At 40.7% G+C, this 21,179-nt stretch overlaps 1 protein-coding gene across 3 annotated transcripts in view; it reads right to left on the minus strand.

Annotated features, from left to right (window-relative positions):
* rtn1.S (reticulon 1 S homeolog) overlaps window positions 1-21,179 on the minus strand; it is a 63,691-nt gene that overhangs the window by 19,908 nt on the left and 22,604 nt on the right. Inside the window, exons 2-3 of one of the 3 annotated variants that reach the window (XM_018232107.2) lie at window positions 12,548-13,189; window positions 10,215-10,988 (exon numbers count right to left, since the gene is read on the minus strand). In XM_018232107.2, the coding sequence (XP_018087596.1) occupies window positions 10,215-10,988; window positions 12,548-13,189 (1,416 nt within the window). 3 annotated transcript variants of the gene reach the window in all.

A 21,179-nucleotide genomic window follows, 5' to 3' on the forward strand; every position in this document is an offset into this window, starting at 1 on the left:
CTCACTGTAATCTGAGCCCAGAGCTATGAGTGAGCAGGGAGAGACTCAGGCAGGAAATTATGTCACACCAAGCTAATATGGCAGCTGCTATCCGAAACAAGAGCTTCAGGGTATGGTAAAGCATTCTGCAGAATAAATATAGTGTTATAGCTTGCAGTATTGTGGCTAATCTATTACTATAAACTGGTTCAGTAGCTTTCCTTCTCCTTTAAATGTATGCCTTGGGAGAAAATCAATAGGCCAAAAGCATCTGCAATTTAGGCCTACAATAGTGAATCTCTAACATATACATTTAACACACACATTTTACAATACGTTAAATACATTTTTCCCTTTCCTCTACAGCATCTAAAACTCTGGGATAAAGAAAATGCTAATCAATGAGATCTCTAAACCTGCGGCGTTCTATTATTTGCTGAACTGAAACTCCATTGGATGCCGGAGAATGATGGGAGTTGTAGTTTCACAAGGGAACTGTATGCTGAACATGTCATCAATATAACATACAAAGTTTAATTTAGTATCCGGAACAGTCCTGATTATCTGTATTTCAATATCAGTGTTATAAATTTATACAATCATGTCTTTGCTTTGCATTTGGCCCCTACAGCAGATAAAGGGTAAATGTGATATTTCTATGGAGAGCTGCTGCTATGATGGGTAGTGTAACCATGGATACCAAAGACCTGGGGTATCAGACTGAATGATTAAATCACTGGAGACATAACAGAGAGCCGGGATTTTCTCAATGCAAAATATATGTTGTTTACGGATATTATCAGACTAAAATATTCATATACATAAAGGCTGAATAATAGAATCTATGCCTAACCCTGTGGCAGCGCTGAATATTCCAGAAAAAAAAACAAAGGCTAATGCAAAATGTGATGTTAGAAAAAAAAAAATGGCTGAAGAGCAGACAGAAGGATGGCTCAGTGGCCACACCCAGATGTTACAATAAGAACTGTATCATTTAAGGAAATCCATTTTCTCATTATTAAAGACGCAATTTAAAACAATCCTTGAGATGATATAGATAAATTTGGTTTAGAAACGCAACACATCTCCCTAATGTTTTTTCCATGTAACAATTAATCATTAAGGGAGCAACTGCTAACTGCTATTGGGCTGCTCGATATCGTTTCTTTGTGTCGCTAACAGACATGGATTTTACGATGGGCGTGCCCCTCTGCCAGGGAGTCCCTTTAATCTAAGCCTCTGGCTTTGTTCAATCATCAACAGTTATTTCAAGCCTTAATTCTAAATGAGAAATGATGCTCATCAAGGCAGAGAATAAAAACGGGTGGAAGACTGGGTGGCACTGCCTGATAATGATGCGAGAATAGTGAGAATTCAGAAATACAGCATGAAACAGATGGAAGCTCTGCAGTGATACGGCCATGCTCTTTGTGTGCGGCTAAGCTAGGATAAAAGAGAATAAAATACCCTGGCATTTCCAGTTGCTCCAGAGACATTCCATCCGGGCTGAATCGGGGCTGGCCTGCATCTTGTGGCTGTGGAGTCGGAGTGCTGCTGTGTGTGAGTATTAGCGCTCTCGCATTCCAAAGCATGAATAGGTGAGCTCTCACTGCTGCTCGCATGCACTGGCTACAGACTGATGCTGTAAGCAGAACGAGGGGGGGGGGAGGGCAGGCAGGAGACGCTGCAGTCTTCACTGCAGCAAATCAGCACGGTGATGAGACTGCCTCACAGATGTACCACTCCAAGGGGGCTGCACACTTGTCTCTTAATTGGGAAGTATTAGCCTGTTAGCTTTACGGCACATATATAGCTGTTTCCCTCAGTAAAACACTGCTTCTGCTTGCAGTTTTATCTGTTTTAACAATGCATTTGTTTGATCTATGGCTCTACAGCAGTGATCCCCAACCAGTAGCTCGGGAGCAACATTTTGCTCTCCGACCCCTTGGATGTTGCTCTCAGGGTCCTTAAAGCAGGGGCTTATTTTTGAATCCCAATCAAGTTTTAATTGAATAAAAACTAAGTATAGTGCCAAGTAGAGCCTCCTGTAAGCTGTCAGTCCACATAGGGGCTACCAAATAGCCAATCACGGCCCTTATTTGGCACCCAAGGGACTTTTTCATGTTTGTGTTGTTCCCCAACTCTTTTTACATTTGAATGTGGCTCACAGGTAAAAAAGGCTGGGGACCCCTGATCTACAGCATCAGTGTATCATTAGCTGTGCAGCCTCCAGGTACCCACATCCCATCTATTTAACCTTCTATGACTGAATTTACTCTTTTCTTATTTTATATCACCAACCCTTCTATATGAAAACTGGCCAACTGGCAGCCAAGTTGAACTACAACTCCCAAAACAGCCACAATGCCAAGAGCCCCCTTTCAATAACAAAAGAGAGCTCCTAGAACATATAAGATATATTTATAATTAAATGCATTCCCGAACACATCTTGCAGCTAGGGTTGTCACCTTTTCTGGAAAAAAATACCGGCCTTCCTATTTAATTTTTTTTCCCCTATTAATAACATTGGTATCAACCATCATTTGTATCGGCCAGGCCAGTAAAATAGCGGCCAGGTGGCAACCTTACTTGCAGCAGAGGAGATTTTGTGCGGCTCCTGTCTGCAGGGCTGCCATTAGAAATTACAACAAAATTTTGAGGGCCCCCCGGGCCCTGCCTGCTCCGGGCCCCCAAGCCCCACCCCAGATCCCACCCACACCACAGCTAAAAGACCACACAGACATCAGCGCTAAAAACTGTAAAAAAAGTTGGTGCCAGGACCCCCAATAAAAGTTTTTTCTAAAAATTGGTGGTCAAGTTAAAAAAAATAGGTGACTAGGGCCCCCTTATAAGTTAAAAAGAAAATTGGCGCCAGGGCCCCCATAAAAGTTTTTTAAAAATGATTGGTGGTCAGGGCCCCCCATAAGTTTAAAAAAAAATGTTGGTGCCGGGTTCCCCCATAAAAGTTTTTGAAAAAAAAACATTGGCATCCTTAACAAGTTAAAAAAAACTTTGGGGTGCCCGGAGAATATTTTTTAAAAAAAATCATTGGTGGCAGGGGCCTATAGAATTGTAAAATTGTAAAATAATACAATGGTGGCTTGGGGTTTAAAATTTTTTTTAAAAAAACCACACATTGGTGTTTAGTAGAACTGAACTTGTGGCTTTAGGACTTCAACTCCAGCTCCTTTCGTGGCTTCGGGACTTCAAGTTTGGCTCTTTTTGTGACTCGGTTTTTTTGTGGCTGCTAGACTTCAACTTCAGCTTGTTTCGTGGCTTTGTGTCTTTTTGGATTTTCGGCTTTTCCGGTCTTCGGAGTGCTGTCAAGGGGAGCCCGGCTATTTAGAAAAAGTGCAGAACAGTCAGGCCTCCCTTTAGGCCCGGTAGAAGAGTACCCCCTGATGGCGGCCCTGCCTGTCTGCCATAACCTTATGCTATTCCTTTGTATAAACTAATTTAGACACTGCCTTCATTTTATGTCCATTAATTATGGCACAGAGAAGCAACAAGACATATTCTATACAGTGTTGAACATTCTGTAGTTCTGTGCTTTCCTTTTAGAAGTATGAAAAATCACTGAAATGATGCTGTCCCATCTACCAGTAATTATTTTTTAAATAGTTACATTTGAAAACATAAACAATAAGTAAAAGCGAGTAGCAACTGTCCCTAAAGTGCATTACAGTTATTGTCACAGGCTTGTGACAGTGATCCACGCTTTAGAATAGTCACAGTGTGGTCAATACTGTATTCCTGAAAGCTGATGATATAACCTCTATGGTAAATGTTGAATTATTGAAGACATTAGAAAGTGAGGTCAACAAAAATTAAAAGCACTTTTAGGGGCTGAGGTCATACTGCAATTTAGAGCAGTCGTTAACCCTAAATTGAATATGGCTAGAAATGCCTTATTTTATATACTGAACCTTTTGCATCAGCCTAAACATTCAGCACCTCCATAGAAGTTAAGGTCTTCCAAGCCAGTGTCTGGTTAAAAGGTACTTGTGCTCAAGGAGTTAGTTATCAGCTTTAAAATGTGACTTTTATATTCTATTTTACTGTATATTGCCCCTGAGTCACTATGCTTGAGTAACTGACAGAAGACCTTAGCACATGCTGTGAATCAGCATAAAAAAAAGATGAGGAGCTACTGGGGCATCTTTGCTGACACAGATCTTTACTGCTAAAGGGCTGTGGTTGTCTTGGCTGGTACAGAAGCCCTACTTATTTCCTCCTTTAATGTCCTTCTCCTTGTATTTATGCATATCCAAATATCCTTGCATCTGTATTTGCAGACATAAATAATAAAAGGTTGGTCTTCCTGGTTGAAAGTAAACTTAGTCCTGTTTAGGCCAATCTTTACCAATTCTATCAAAAAAAATAAAGGTTTCTAAAAATAATATTTCTCATCAAATAGGGATGTAAAACAGATATGTGGGAAAATGCAAATGATTTGAATATTGTCATGTGTCCTGAATGCACAATACCAGTATAGTTTCAATGCTACAACAGTAGGGTTACCCAACAAAACCATCAAAAAATGAAATAACCAGTCAGAGAGTTTTAAGGTAAAAGTTTACCGCTGACCATGGTTGGTCCAGGTGCACATGCCCCAGAACTTCAGCAGAGGGAGTTTACATGGTAAAGGCTCACGAAAAATGATAATACAAGTTACTATTTAGAGAGATGTAAATTAAATATTTATGTTTAGGCAAAAATGTTGTGGCACATTGTCTTAGGTCCCCTCCGACACAATGGTTAAGAAATGGCATAACGACGAACAATACACATATATATTTTTTGATCTTTTTTTTGCCCTTTTCTTCAGCTGAACATTAGGATATTCACAGGATATTCTTCTTTTCTTTCATTTCTATACAGCTCCTACTTATGAACTTAACCCTTTATTTTTCACTATTCCATTTGCTGTTCTCTCCCCGTCCCTTTTTCTGTCCCCTTTTTGCTATCCCTTTTCTCTCCATACGGTTTATTTTCTGGCATATTCTCCCTTGCCTTATACTATCCCTTCTCTGTCTGCATTGTATATGCATATCGGCATTTTGGTCCAGTGGTGCCCCAAGCACTGGATTTCAGTCTGCCCCTTCTCCCGCAATTGATGGATGGACAGTTGGCCTGTCTGTCCTGCACATTTGTTTATCATTGGACAAGCCTGTAACCCTCTCCCTATCATAGACAGAGGGTAATTTTTTGGGGGAAGGTAAAGTTGGACATACACAGATTCTGTGTTTGTATTAAAAAAATTACCACCCCTACTACCGCCTGCACCTCCCACTGACTTCAATGGGCACAAGCCCGGATTTGTGGGAAGACCACACTAGGGCGGCAGAATTTTAGGGGGGCGGCATGCCACCCAACCATACCCGCATTGGTTCAGAAGCACTGGGGATTTGCAGGAGATACAATAGTTTTTCAAATTCCCTGTGCACCAATCCCCAGTACTCTGAACCTGATGCTTAAAGTGTGTGCTTTTCCACAAAGGTAGAGGAAGGGATGGGGCGATGAACAGCAGAGGGCCTAGGGGCGTCTGCTATGTAAATCCAGGCCTGAATGGGTATCATCAGTGGTGTAACTAGCTTTGACTGGGTCCATGTGCAGGATATGCGCCTGATCCAAATGCATGCAAAATCTCCTCTGCAGCACCCAAGGAGGTGTGGGGCCCAGATGCAGTCGCACCCCTGCTATACATGCCGGTGGTAACCAGGCCGCCTGTAGTTGTGGTTAGTGATGAGCGGGTTGGATTTCCCCGACCTGCACCCGACCCTAACATGCCCTCCCTTGGCCCGCACCCGCACTTTCAAGTTCCTTTTATAGACCCGTGCCGACCCACCCCATGATGACATCACAAAAGGTGCAGGGCTAGCAGGCGCAGCGTCTATAAATGACGAACCCAGAAGTCGGAAAGCAACGAATCGTTCAAGGTCGGCCCGAACCAGCGGGTCCCGCGTGTATCGGATTGGCCCGCACATAACTAGTTGGGGTGATTTTTTTCTAACTAATGCTCAGGGTGGGAAAATTCTCATACTGGACACATTATATATAAATAATGGTCCTGCCACAATTTATACAGTGGGAGACTGGACACACACACACCAGGCACAGTGCATGAAATAAAATGCAGTGTAAAATTAGGTTTAGTATGTATCCAGTGTAAATTAATTTATTTCAATTATAACCCCTTTAAAAAGACAGGATAATGGGGAGCTACTAGGGCATCTTTGGAGACACAGATCTTTACTGCTAAAGGGCTGTGGTTGCCTTGGGCTGGTACAGAAGCACAAAACATAATGTAGAACATTTCCAGCTACTTCTTTAGTTAAGCTTTAGTTCTCCATTAACTACTTCATAGAAACATGCACAATACAGATACTGTACCTAAAGTAAAAACAAAAAATCACTAGAGCTGCATCAAAAGAAAAATGAATTCCATTTATGACCACTTGAGGGCAACAACAGTATTTACTTCACTGCACCTGTTCCAAGTAAATAACAATTAAATGGAAGAAGACCTGAGCCTCTAAACATTTAAAAACATGAATGGTTGAGAGAAAAATTTACCCTTTTTGCCTTTTTCTCACCAGTGAAACAAAATGAGTTTCTTTAAAAAAACATTCCCTCATTCTTCAATCAATTCATTGAAAACATGTTAAAATATTTTTTACGCTGACTGAGTTTCCTACAGATTTTCTCACAGTTAGACAACAGTGAGATTTTCACCTTAGACAACAGATTTGGAGTAGCTGCAAGATTTTGCTGATAGCGTGGTTTTCAACTAGCTAAAGCTGGCAAACTGAACTTTGATAACTGAACTGGATCATTAATCATAAATCGGCCTATGGCAGCAGTAGTATAACAATCCTTGGCCAGGCCCGGGTGCTGGATGTATAACTTTCCCACCTCTCCAGAAGCGAATCAGAAGTGAATCAGAAACGCAGATTGAAATTCCCTTTAGTTTTGTGGCTCTGGCAGGTAATGCAGGCCCCACCTCCACTTCCCTAGTGATTATGCCACTTAGACAGTGTTTACATGGGCAAAAGTCTTAATGGATAAGTAAAGTTTATGAAAAAAATAATTGTAAAATTCCTCAGGGTGTTTTTCTACGCAGTTTAATCAATAAGGTACTGTATCAATAGTCAGATAGTTAGAAAATCAAGTTAACAGGGAGAAAAGTTAAAAATCCAGTAATAGGCAACCTGAAGCCCTTGCTGAACTACTACCGTATATACTCGAGTATAAGCCGAGTTTTTCAGCACCCAAAATCTGCTGAAAAAGTCTACCTCGGCTTATACTCGAGTCAGTATAAAAGTTACCTAGCTAGGTACATGGGCGTCCACAGAGGAGGCAGTGCCGCTTCCCCCTTTCCTGGCCGGATCTTCCACTAGCTGCCCCGTCCTCCCAGTGCGCCACTACCTGGTCCTGGACTGTCAGATATTTCGCGTGCGCGCACTAGCGGTGCGCTGCACACTGAAGCGCATGCAGGGGAAACAGAATGCCAGAGCCCTCCCTTTCCGACTAGCTAGTTCCGGTCTTCTGCCTCCATGGCTCGGTTTCTCCCCGTCCTCACACTGCTTTTTTGCGGCTACGTGCGGCCCATCTCTTTTTCGCTGATGCCCAACAGCTGCAGCAGCCAAGTGCGGCTAAAGGTAAAACAGTAGAGGAAACGGATGGGGCGGGACGTAATTTGTTTGTCCAAAGAACGAGCCGCGAGCCTGTATAGGAAGGAGGCTGCTGATGTAAGTAGCAATGTGAGTGACAGCATGGAAGGTTGCCAACATATGGCCTGGTGTGGCTACTCGTTGAATGGCGTGAGCCTCTGCCAAAGGAGAGACAATGCCCATTATTGCCCTGTGGTACCCGGGGAAATGGAAGATTTCTTTTTGAGGAACATTGCAAGGGGGTGGATAAATGTCATTGCTGCGTGTGGATGCTGTGACATCGCATTGAACACATTGTTTGTTGTTATAATGTATAAAGGCACAGAGTGTTCTCAGAACTGCACTGTTTTTGGATCTGGTTAAAATAAAAACGTCCGACCTAGTTATTTGTCGCTTCATCTGCACAGTTTTATATAGCAAGTATATAGTATAGGTATGCAATGGAACAGGTTGATCTGTCATTTTTCACCCTCGGCTTATACTCGAGTCAATAAGTTTTCCCAGTTTTTGTAGGTAAAATTAGGTACCTCGGCTTATACACGGGTTGGCTTATACACGAGTATATACGGTACTCATATTGGAGGATGCAGCAAACTTTAGTTGAGTTACATCTGGAGGCATCGGTAGCACACGTGTCTTTATGAGGGTGCAGCTTCTGCAGCAGAGGAGACTTAACAGGTTAATTTGCTGTAGTTCACTCGTTCAAACACCAGGTGGAGACATGACTGCTCCAAATATCATATGTAAAAGGTTTCTGATGCACAGGGTGAGGCCGAACTTATATTGTCTCAAACCGTTCTTATTTTTGTATAACTATATGTACTGTGTGTTACATTATCATAGCTTTTATACAAAACCTATTAATACAAAAGATCCTGTCAGTACTGTTGTCTCTCACTGTCTTCTTCAGTTAATTCATTTATATAGTAAATCCTAGGGAAAGAAAATAAGAGACATGTAAATGAGAGCTTGCTGTTGCAGGAACATTGTTTCCCTTACTGGATGCCCCCATCTTTTCTCTTAGGGTATATACAGTAACCCTTGCTGGATGCCCCCAGCTTTTCTCTTAGGGTATATACAGTAACCCTTACTGGATGCCCCCAGCTTTTCTCTTAGGGTATATACAGTAACCCTTACTGGATGCCCCCAGCTTTTCTCTTAGGGTATATACAGTAACCTTTACTGGATGCCCCCAGCTTTTTTCTTAGGGTGTATAGAGTAACCCTGCCTGGATGCCCCCAGCTTTTCTCTTAGGATATATACAGTAACCCTGACTGGATGTCCCCAGCTTTTCTCTTAGGATATTTACAGTAACCCTGACTGGATGCCCCCAGCTATTCTCTTAGGGTATATACAGTAACCCTTACTGGATGCTCCCAGCTTTTCTCTTAGGGTATTTACAGTAACCTTACTGGATGCCCCAGCTTTTCTATTTGTGTATATACAGTAACCCTTACTGGATGCCCCAGCTTTTCTCTTAGGGTATATACAGTAAGTGCAGCTCATTGATTCATGGGAAAGACAGGATACAGAGCCTGTTGTCTGACAGATTTCTCTGGTATTGACTGAAAGGATCATGTCACTGTAATGACTTTATGGCTCCTTTATGCCCTTCAGGCAAGAAGATCACCCCCCCCCTCCCCTCGCAGGAAAGAAGTCACGACGCATTCCTCAAACTCACCGGTTTTTAGCCTCTCCTGCTGCCGTGCAAGAATACAATCATGCCATTCTTTTGTGAAATGCTACAATATCAATAATACTAAGGGGCAGATTTATCAAGGGTCGGACAGATCAACCCGCAGTCCCTCATTTGAAAAGTCCTGATTTTCTCTGCACTGAATAGCCAGAAAAAGAAACAAAGTTGGCGTTTGGCAGAGAGCCCAGAACAGCCACAGCTGCAGATAAGATACTTTTATAACAATTTTGAGATAATCACATGTAATTGTAAAAATATAAGATAACATGTCCCTTGGGAGAAGTTAGATTCACAGCTTGAAGGGCAATTCACCTTCATTAGCAAAACTGTAATAACTGAAAAAAACACAGAAATATATTCAAACTTTCATAACCTGCCAAATTTCGTAAAATTAACATGGTAATTAGGAGGTGTGGACACAAAAATGGGCAGGGTCAAAAAATGTAATTTCCAAAATGTTGGGAGGTATGCTATTATTGGTGCCTTTGTTAGGTGTATGAAGCAAACACCCAAAAGCTAATAAGCCAGGAATGTCCATAAAAATGCATATATATATATATATATATATATATATATATATATATATATATATATATATATATATATATATATATATATATATATATATATATATATATATTTAATGAATATGTGGAACAAGAGAATTCACACACTAAACTTTGACAAGTGAAAGGTTATTTAGCTGATATAAAGTTAATAAAACTAAATAATCTGGGCTACAAACCATATATTCTTCATGTACTATAACAAATTGTAGGTTCTTTGGGCCAGAGAAGCAAAACACATTTTTAATTTACATTTTATTTTGTTTACATTTTTATCTTCAATAAAGAAAATGTGTTACCTTTTTTCTTGAAAAATGTCAAAGGTTTTGGTCCCAGGATACTTGTCATTCCAATAACTTTACTTTGGTAAGCAGGACCTTCTGGTGATTTCTTCTGTGGAAGAAATTCTTCTTTCTTAGTGCTTGGCATATCTGCTCTTATTTCAGCGGGGAATTTACCCTTTAAATAAGAAGCTGACTCTGCCAGGTTTTCCATATTCAGCTTTTTCTCTTTTAAACTGCATGATTCAAAGTCCGATGCCTCAAAACTTTCAGTTCTTGATAAATTTTCTTCTTCTATAATGTCCATAATCATTGGTTTCATCATGGGGGAGTCTTGGTCTCTTTTTGGACTTTCCTCTGAGGCTGATGAACCATCACATGATTCAATGATGAGCTCACTATCCAGTTCAGCTTCACGTTCCTCTCTAAGTATGCTGTACTGTATGGAAGGAGATGCAGGTGAAGGTGGAGGCCCACTAATGTGACTGAAGGTCATGTATGCAGACTGCATGGCCTCCTCTGCTCCGACCTGATCTTCAGACACTAACTCTATTTCTGAGTCACCTGATTCTGCACTGGAAGCCTTAGTATAATGGGATGCTGAAGTAGCTTCTGTAGAGATGACTGTAAAATCCTGTTTTTCCGCATGAAAGCTACGAGACTGTTTTTCGTCATTTGTTTCCGAAGAAAATCGCTTTGTTCCTTCCTTTGCCTTTATGGCACTGATGAGTTCGTCTTCACATATTCCGTATTCTCTCTGCTTTTCTGAGCCACATGGTTCTGCATATCCGTCTGGATATAAACAAATGAATTAAAACGTATGAGACTGCTTTTATATACCAACAACATTTCTGTATAATGGACATTTTAACTAGGGAAGCACCGAATCCACTATTTTGGATTCGGCCGAACCACTTCGCGAAAGATTTGGCCAAATACCAAACCAAATCTGAATTTGCATATGCAAATTAGGGGTGGGTGGGAAGGGGAAAACATTTTTTACTTCCTGGTTTTGTTACAAAAAGTCACGTGATTTCCCTCCCTGCCCCTAACTTGCATATGCAAATTAGGATTCAGATACGGTTCGGCCAGTCAGTGCATCCCTAATTTTAACAATGCCTAATTAAATACCCTCAAAAAAATTATTATTACAAAAAAATGCCAAATATTTTAAATGTAATAATGTTTATATGTTCCATATTATGATAAGCTTATAGATTTGAGATGGTTTTAACTTTGATTGTGTTCCGTCTAAGAGAAATGCATTCTTATTTATTAATGCAAGATACAGTGATACAATGTAATGCATAAAGCATTTGGTTAGCGAAATAATCACTATTATGTACAGAGGTTCTATTTAAAACATAAAACAGTCCACAGGTTAGTTATTTTCTAAACTGACTATAAATAAATTCTACCAGAGAACTAAAAATGAGGTAGAATAACTGTTAATATATTTGCCTGTTAAAAAGACAATATACAGTATATGATGGAGTGACTGGATGTGTAACATAATAGCCAGAACACTACTTCCTGCTTTTCAGCTCAATTGCTTTCCAATGGCAATAACCAATCAGTGACTTGAGGAGGGCACATGTGCAGCGCCGATTCTGGGGCTGCTGCCGCCTGAGCAGCAGCCCACATGCCGCCCCCCTCCTCTCCCGCTCCGCGCTTAAAAATTAGCGTCGGAGCGGGTTTCAGGGGGCAGTATCGCTAGTGCATTGAGTGCTAGAGCGCTCTTTGCACTAGCGGAGCTGAATTGAAAAATAAGGGATCTTATAAAGATTCAGTTACTCAATAAAGAGTGACTGAAGATTATCAGAGCACAAGTGAAGGGCACCTGGGAAACGAACAACATGTCTAGCCTCATGTCAGATTTTAAAATAAAATATTTAAAACTGTTTTAAACAGGAAGTCTGTTGTAGCAGCACTATTAACTCATGTGATTTGAAAAAAAACATGTTTTCCCATGACAGAATCATTAACAACACACGTGGAACCAATGCTTTAGTATTGCATTGGGTTTGTATTTTCCTGAAAAAAGAAGACCACTCTAGTCCACAAAGGTATCACTTCTATATCCGTAAATTAGATATTCCCCTGGCATCTAAAATTGTATACAGCAGTCTTATTTTGGATTCATGCTGAGCTTGGGTTCCACATTAAACAGTGTACTGTTACTATTACTTCTGCAAGATTCTCTGCTTTAGAACATAAATTATGGTCACAAAATGTGTTACCTGCATCTGTGGAAGGTGGTGTAAGAGATTCTGGACTGTCTTCTTCTGGCTCTGAAACAGTAACAGTTGGTACCAAATCAGGACTTGGTCTTAAGCCTTTATTTGATTTACCTTGCTGATTTCCGGGGTACTCTGTTTGTAATGCAGTTTCCATCCCAGTAAAAGTAATTGTCACAGGTGCTGATTTGGGTTCTTTGGATGTTGGTGAATGATATAAGCCAAAGTCTTCTCTTGGTTCTTCCATATAGGGCAAATATTCAGATATGTTCCCATTGTAATGGTCTTTTTGCCAAGACATTGTTACACTGTCATACGTTTGCTGTTCAGTAGGAGCAGCTTGACTTATGGTGTTTGATCTATTTGCTCCAAATCCCGCGTCTACTACCTGTTGTGATTTCATGTCTGGTGATCTGCGGATATCTATATATTTGCAAGCTTCTAGTTTCTCCTCCTCTATTGGGTCCGCCAAGCTTCTATTCACATCACTCCATTCTGCAGGTGTCATTTCTATTCCTGAATCTGAGCTAAATAACCCACGAGAATCAAATGTTGGTATCTCTTTGGGGGAGTGAGGCCCGGCACCACTGAATTCTTTTTTGTCTAGGGACTCAGTTTCTTTCTTGGAGATACCAGTAAAGTAGGTGGAATCTGGATGAGATATATAGTGCTTATCTGAAGACAGATATGTGTAAGACAACCCATCATCATGGTCCTTAGATTCACGATCATGTAAATGGAAGATATTGGTGGAATCTAAAATTCACAAAAGAAAACAAATGAAAGAAAAATGTTAAGTTACTATAATAATATCAATATTGTTGTACAGCACAACATGTAATAGGAGTACACACATTATCTGCCACTCAAATGCTAGGGTTTGACATGTTAAGATGCAGTGTTTTGGCTAAAAAAAATATAACATGCAAAACATTTGGAATATTGCACCTTTACTTTATCTCACTATCTTTGAACCATTGGGTTCAAAGATAGTGAGATAAAGCTAACAAAACTCTCAAGGGGCAGCTACCAAATTATTAGAAACAGGTTTTCCATATGCACTCGTAGGAAACAACGGTTGGGCAGCTCTTGTGGTAAAAGGTTTCATCTTCTAACTTAGACAATACATCATATTTTAAAAGATGCCATTTTGGGGGCTGTTTAGAGTCTTTTTAGGGATTTTAAAATAAACGGTTTACTTATTCTTTAAAGATTCCTACTAAAGCATATCAAATTCCAGTCTCTTATTCAAATCAGTGCATGGTTGCTAGGGTAATTTGGATCCTGGAAACCAGATGGCTGAACTTGCACTTGAACACAAATAAAAACATCACTCTATACACAATACTAAAAGTTAATTGAAACAACATTTAAGCAGTGGCGTAACTAGTGTTTGCCAGGCGCCCCTGCAAAAAAATCTTCAGAGGGGCCCAGCGCACTCCGATCCCCATCCTCCCAACCACTTCTGCCTTTGCCCAGTTCTGCCCACTCCCCCGCCCACTATTACCCCGTGCTGATGCGCACTGCTCAGTAACGTAATGACAAAGGGGCGGGCCTGGGTACAGGCCGTGCAGCCGTGCAGCCGTACAGACCGTGCAGCCGAAAGTGGTTTTTCAAAGCTGGCGCCGCTCTGGAAGCAGGTTTTTAAAGCACGAGCGTGAAGTACCAGCAAGCTCGCAGGGGGTGCAGACCTGGTCCGGACTGGCAATCTGTGGGTTTTGTCAAATGCCAGAGGAGCTCCTATAAGGTGCCATAGAAAGTCACTATTTAGTGGGCTGGTGGGGGCTGTTTGGGCCTCTATGTGGGCTGATTGGGCCTCTGTGTACGTGAAATGCCAGGGCCTATTTTAATTCTCAGTCTGAACCTGGTGCGGACCCTGGTACAATTGCACCCCCTGCTCCCCCGGTAGTTCCGCCACTAGCTCTGCTTCCCTGCCGCAGGCACGAGAGAGAGGCTGGGGAAGGGGGGGTTCTTGTTGGCTATAGAGGAAGCAGACCCCACAGTCCAGGCCCCCCGCCTGCGGGGTCTGCTTCCTCTATAGCTACACCACTGCATTTAAGACTTTTAAAATGTATGCCACCCATTCCAGTTTTAATCTTAATATGCTTTTGGGTTATCTCTATTCATTTGGAAGATCCAAAAATCTTGTGCGTGAGCACAGCCACCAACGTCAATAAATGTTCCAAATTAGCATGCTATTCCTTCTGACTAGCAGAGCAGGATTTCATGGTGTGCTTGATTCAGAACAAAGGAAAACATTTTCTGAGCATGCTTATTTGCAACATTTTATATACCATGTTGAGCCATAATTCGGCATTAATTTTTTAGGGTATGTTTGTTATGAACCACTTGGGTTTTGAAGTATAGTGAATTTTCCTACTAGTAAAGCACTGTCCTCTGCATGACATTACTATAATGGCATTATTATACTGTACTTTTCTTCCTCAATCTCATCTTCTCTTCTGCCTCTTTTCTATCCCTTTATGCTAGCTGTGTTCCATCTCAGTCCATATATAGTTCTGTTATTGCACTGAACTGTCTTGTTATTCTGATATTATTAAACTGTTAAATAAGAATTCTGTAATTCTCAAATTCTAAAATTAATCTGGAGGGATGTGCTTCACCCCACCCACCTCACTTTAATCTCAGTCCACAGGTCTCTGTGCTCCAAAACTGCAATGTACCCCACAGACGGCAAAGTGCAAATAAATGGCTGATTGCGCCTTGTCATATGAAATAAGTCATATGAAATCATCTATTAATAAATATGTACCACATATGACATTATATAAAAAAACATATGACATTATATACAAAAGGCTGTGCAAAATTAAAAACGTTTCTAATATAGTTAATTAGCCAAAAATGTAATTTATAAAGGCTGGAGTGACTGGGTGTCTAACAGAACAGAACACTACTTCCTGCTTTTCAGCTCTCTAACTCTGAGTTAGTCAGCAACTTGAAGGAGGGCCACATGGGACATAACTGTTCAGTGAATTTGCAATTGATCTTTAGCATTCAGCTCAGATTAAAAAACAATCTTTATGACCCATGTGCCCCCCATCAAGTCACTGGTTGGTTACTGACAGGTTAAAAAATAAGTGTTTTAAAGTAATGAAAATATAATGCAGTGTTGCCCTGCACTGTTAAAACTGCTGTGTTTGCTTAAGAAACACTACTATAGTTTATATAAATAAGATGCTGTGTAACCATGGGGGCAGCCATTCAAAGGGGAAAAAGCTCAAGTTACACAGCAGATAAGCTCTGTCTGTCTAATGGTGTTATCTGTTATCCATTAGTTAACCTGTGCCATATAGCCGTTTTTCAATTTCCGCCATTGCTCCACAGCAGCTTGTTCATATGAACTATAGTAGTGTTTCTGAAGCAAACCGATCAGTTTTACCAGTGCAGGGCAACACTACATGATATTTTCATTACTTTAAAACACTTACATTTTTTGGTGTTACTGTTCCTTTAAAGAGATACAAAGCAGGAAGTAGTGTTCTGGCTATTACATTAGACATCAGGTCATTCCAGCCTTTATACATTACATTTTGCCTAACCAACTATATTGAAAACATTTGTTTATTTTGCACAACCAGTTTATTTTTACACTGGACAGTTCATTTAAGCAGATTCCAAAAATATAGCCTGAGCTTGAGAAAAGCTCTAAGTGCAGAAAAGAAAAGGGTTCAGCTTGCCCCAATAGTGTGATGCACAAGCACAAACACATATATATATGTATATATGTTGCACCCAGTTGCCATGTAGTGCCAGGAACCAATACACTAGGAATGGATACCAAGGCTTGGTGTTACCCGAGTGACTAGCAAGTGCCACTTGGGAAAAAACTTGCAGCGTTCTGTGGCAAATGTTTGTTGCTGATACTCTCCCATGTGATTACAGCACAAATGCAGAAATAGAGCAACAAAACAACCCACACCAGGAGAAGTCTGTCCATTGAGGTTTCATTGTTCTCTGAACCAAGTCGTAAATATTTGGCTTCATGTGCACAAACCTAGTAAAGTGTATTTTCTGCCCATGTTATATAGTTAGTCTATACGTTTCTATAGTCTATACTGTCAGGGAAGACACTAAGGGTAGGTAAAGTAGTCCCGCCTAGGGCACAATCATGGGGGGGGTGTACTTTTAAGGGGAGTTTTTTTTCTTTTTTTAAAACCCTGATTTGCTTGGCCTTTAATAGTTTTTCAATTTTACAAACCATCTGTTCCAACTCTTTCCTGTGATTCGTACTACGGGCAGAAGCACTCCCCACCTCCCTCTTGGCAGCTACTGGCACAGGTAAACAGATGATTAGGAGCAATATGATGGATTTTTGGCTGGCACATATTTGGGGGAAATATTGTGTTTTTTTTGGCAGTTGCTGGCAGTTACAGATTGGGGGCAAAATAATGAATTGGCTACCGCTGACACAGGTACATGGGGCAATATGGTGGCTGCTAGCACATGTACACAAATGTTTGGGGCAATATGATGGATTTTTGGCTCCTGCTGGTACAGGTACAAATTAGGGGCAATATGATGGATTTCTTGGCTGCCGCGGGCATAGGTACGGATTGGGGGTAACAATATGATGGCTGTTTTGGTTTATGCTGGCACAGGTACAGATTGGGGGCTTGGGAGCAATCTGAGGGACTGACTTCTGTTGGCACAGATACATGGGGCAACACGATGGCTGCTGGCACAGGTACAACCTGCCCGGACTCCCTGCCTTGACCGCGATCCTGGTTAACCCATGTCCTTAGTGCAATTTTGGAGCAAACTCAGTTCTCAGGTTCTCCCTGTAAATCCGCAGCAGAAAATTCCAGGGTCCTAGTGGGGCTCTTCTGCTTACCAAAGAGGACCAATCTCCTAAGTAGTTTCAGGGTTTTTGTTTTACAAAAAATGAAACACACACACAACTATATTGCATATGGACTGAGTTAATTTATCGATAAATAAGGTTAAAATGTGGATAGAAGTTTGGTGAAAGCGGTTTTTAACAAAATAACAAGAAATATTAGGATTTTAGTAAATAATCTGCTATGTATAGATGCGTATTGGGTAGGGATGCACTGAATCCAGGATTCAGCCTTTTTCAGCAGGATTCGGATTCTGCCGAATCCTTCTGCCCGGCCGAACCAAATCCAAATATGCAAATTAGGGGAGGGAGGAAGATGTTGTGACTTTTTGTCACAAAACAAGGAAGTAAAAAATGTTTCCGCTTCCCACCCATGATTTGCATATGCAAATTAGGATTCAGTTCGGCCAAATCTTTCGCAAAGGATTCAGGGTTCAACCAAATCCAAAATCGTGGATTTGGTGCATCTCTAGTATTGGGTAGTTTAATTTTATAGTGTTTTTTTTGTCTTTTAATCCCCACATTTGTCAAGTTTCTCCACTCCATTTCAGGCTGAGATTTACTCTTACCCACTATATAAGGGAGATTTTTTTTAAATGAATGAAATAAAATCTTCTATCTTCACCACTTTTTCTTGGTAGTGGTGTGTTTGTTCTTCCAGGTTATCTTTGCTAAAAAAGGTGAATTTGTGTTTTAGAAATGGTAAACACAGGGTTTCAATTGAAACTTGTGCAGTTTTAACTGCCCAATCAGAGTGCAGCAGCCCTGACTTCAAAACCATGGGGCCCCATTATACCCAAAAATGGCCTGATTTGACCTCCTATTACAACTGCAGACCCCATTATGCCTTTCCCCACTGAGCGCAGTCCCGGAGTCAAGAAAAATGAATATAAGAATGTCACAGCCTTTCAAACATTGACATGTACAGCAATATGTTTTTTCATTCACATTTCTGTATGCCATATGTATTTTTAAGCTACAATTTTAATTAGTTGGAAAGGTCACTTTGTATTTCAGAAAAGACGTTTGATGAAACTCAATTGAAATCAAGATCACTGTTTATTACCCAATCAGATTGCTGATCAGTATCCAAGAGATATAAATATCTTGCGATTTCTTAACTACAAGGAGCAGCAGTGCAGCATTTGTGCCGCAAATATCTTTGTCTGACGTATGCTGACACTGATAATCATTAATCTCATTTCTTTACCACTGCTCACTGATATGCACTGCAATGAAGTCCTCACAACAGACAAGGGATTCATTTATAGCTTTGCTTTTATTCCAAGATCCTTCCTCTGCAAAGTCATTAATCTGTAATATGTATAAACTTGCAATAGAATTAGGTCAGTCAGTGCTTCGCAAGGCTTCCTCTTCATATAAATATTGTATATTGTGTTGCTTTGGGCTTTTAGGAAACCCAGCTTCACAGCATACCATGGTACAGGTATGGGACCTATTATCCAAAATCATAGGGACCTGGGGCTTTCCGGATAATGGGTCTTTCCATGATTTAGATCTTCATACCTTAAGTCTACTAGAAAATCATGTAAACATTAAATAAACCCAATAGGCTGGTTTTGCTTCCAATAAGGAACAATTATATCTTAGTTGGGATCAAGTACAAGCTACTGTTTTATTATTACAGAGAAAAAGGAAATAATTTTTAAAATTTGGATTATATCATTATGGGGCAAATTCACTAAGGCGCGAAGCGCCGAACGCTAGTGTTAATTCGCTAGCGTTTGGCATTTTCGCTACTGCGCAAATTCACTAACGAACGCTGGCGTAGTTTCGCTAGTGTTACTTCGCAACCTTACGCCAGGCGAATCTTCGCTAGCGATGAAACTACGCAAATTCACTAACTTGCGCAGTGTACTGAACGCTACCTTTTACGCTAGACTTCCTTCGCCACCTCAGACCTGGCGAAGCGCAATAGAGTAGATAGGGATTGTTTCAAAAAAAGTCAATTTTTTTTCTAAGTCGCAAAAAACGCTGGCGTGTTTTCTACATGATGGGTGATAGGCTGAAAAAGATCGAAAATTTTTTGGGGCTCCCCTTCCTCCCCCCTACATTTCCTGACTCATGGCAACTTACCTAGGCAGTGGGCACATGTGTAGGGCAAAATAAAATTTTTATTTGCTGATTTGAAGGTTTCCCAGGCATTTGTAGTGCAGATACGTGTTCCTCCATTGAAATTTGAATTTCGTGCCGTATGCAAATTAGCCTTCGCTAGCGCAACTTCGCTTTATATAGCGAATCAACGCTAGCGCAACTTCGCAACCTTACGCTTCCCCTGTGTGCAACTTCGGATTTTAGTGAATTTGCGGAGCCCTGGCGAAACTTCGCCTGGCGAAGTGCGGCCAAGTGCGGCGAAGTTGCGCCTGGCACAACTTCACATCTTAGTGAATTTGACCCTATGGGAGACGGCCTTTCCGTAATTTGGAACTTTCTGGATAATGGGTTTCCGGATAATGGATCCCATACCTGTATAACAAAACATGGTACTAACCACCAGACCTTATAGGGGAGCAAAGAGCTAAAGATTTAAAGGGCACCTATCGCCTAATTTTCTCTAAGTTTCTCTAAGAAAAGCACCTACCAATGGCTCTGGTTAGTCAAATATATGTCACACACATGCTCATAACAAGCTAGCTGGGTTACTCTAGTTAATGGGTCTAATTTGCTATCAATGGAGAATTGCAAGGGTGCAGTCGCAATTTTAAATTTACTGGAACAATTCTGCACCTATTTTAAACTAGCAAATTAGCCCCAGGTACTATAAATATAACGCACAATAACATAAAAAATAATACAATTACACATAATATGTTAATACCATGCACTGATAAAGAACTAATATTGTATAAGAAAATAAGCTTATTTGTACCAATGGAAGCAACCATGCAGAAATAGAGGGCCCTCTTAACTGTTCACAATATAAATAAATGCCAATACATAAGTGATAAGTAAACATATATCAATATACTGAAAAAAAGATAGACCAAATAACAGAGCACTCAGACCATAAATAAAAGAATAAAGCAATTCATTTTATTAGCAACTGGTAAATGGTCATACAGGTATACACAAAAGGGAACCCCCCCCACCTGAAAACTCGTAACAGAAAATAAAAAACATATACATAAAACATATACAGATTCAGGGCATTGGAGCTCACGGGCGCCATCTTCTTCTCTTCGGTAATCTTCGTGTCTTCTTCCGGTGCTTTGGCAATTTCCGTGACTTAAGACGCATGCGCAGTTGTCGCAAAACAGAAGATTGCTCCAACTGCGCATGCACCATTACGCCGCTCTCCTCCTGAAGATTAACGAACCGAGGGATTAGTAAAGAGTTAGGGGTATTTACCAAAGGTACCGCCTAGGCTTGGGGGGGGGGCAAGGAGGGGGGTCTGTGTAGGGTAGGGGTTTTTATTAGCAAGCTTTTGGTTCTCCTTTAAGAGCTGAATCATCAGATATGAAGGTAAAAACAAAAATAATTCTTTAGCTCTATCTGATGATGATGATGCTTGGGAACCTTCAAAGGTTTCAAAAATTTTCAGTCCTGCCAGATTGATGAGACGACCAGTATTTTTGTAGACAGAAGATCCACTTTGATGGTGCCACTGCAATAAGGCAACTCAGCTCCCATTTACTTCCATAATGATATACTCAATTACAGTTATGGGATCAGTTATCCGGAAAACTGTTATCCAGAAAGCTCTGAGAATTAAGATGGCCAAACACTTACGATCTTTCCTGCAACCATTGGTTGTACAAAAAGATCTTTTGTCCACTCTACTAACATTACGAGCTGAATCATCAGATATGAAGGTAAAAACAAAAAGAATTCTTCAGCTCTATCTGGTGATGACGATATTTGGGA

Source organism: Xenopus laevis, chromosome 8S (genome assembly GCF_017654675.1).
Source record: "Xenopus laevis strain J_2021 chromosome 8S, Xenopus_laevis_v10.1, whole genome shotgun sequence".
Lineage (NCBI taxonomy): Eukaryota > Metazoa > Chordata > Amphibia > Anura > Pipidae > Xenopus > Xenopus laevis.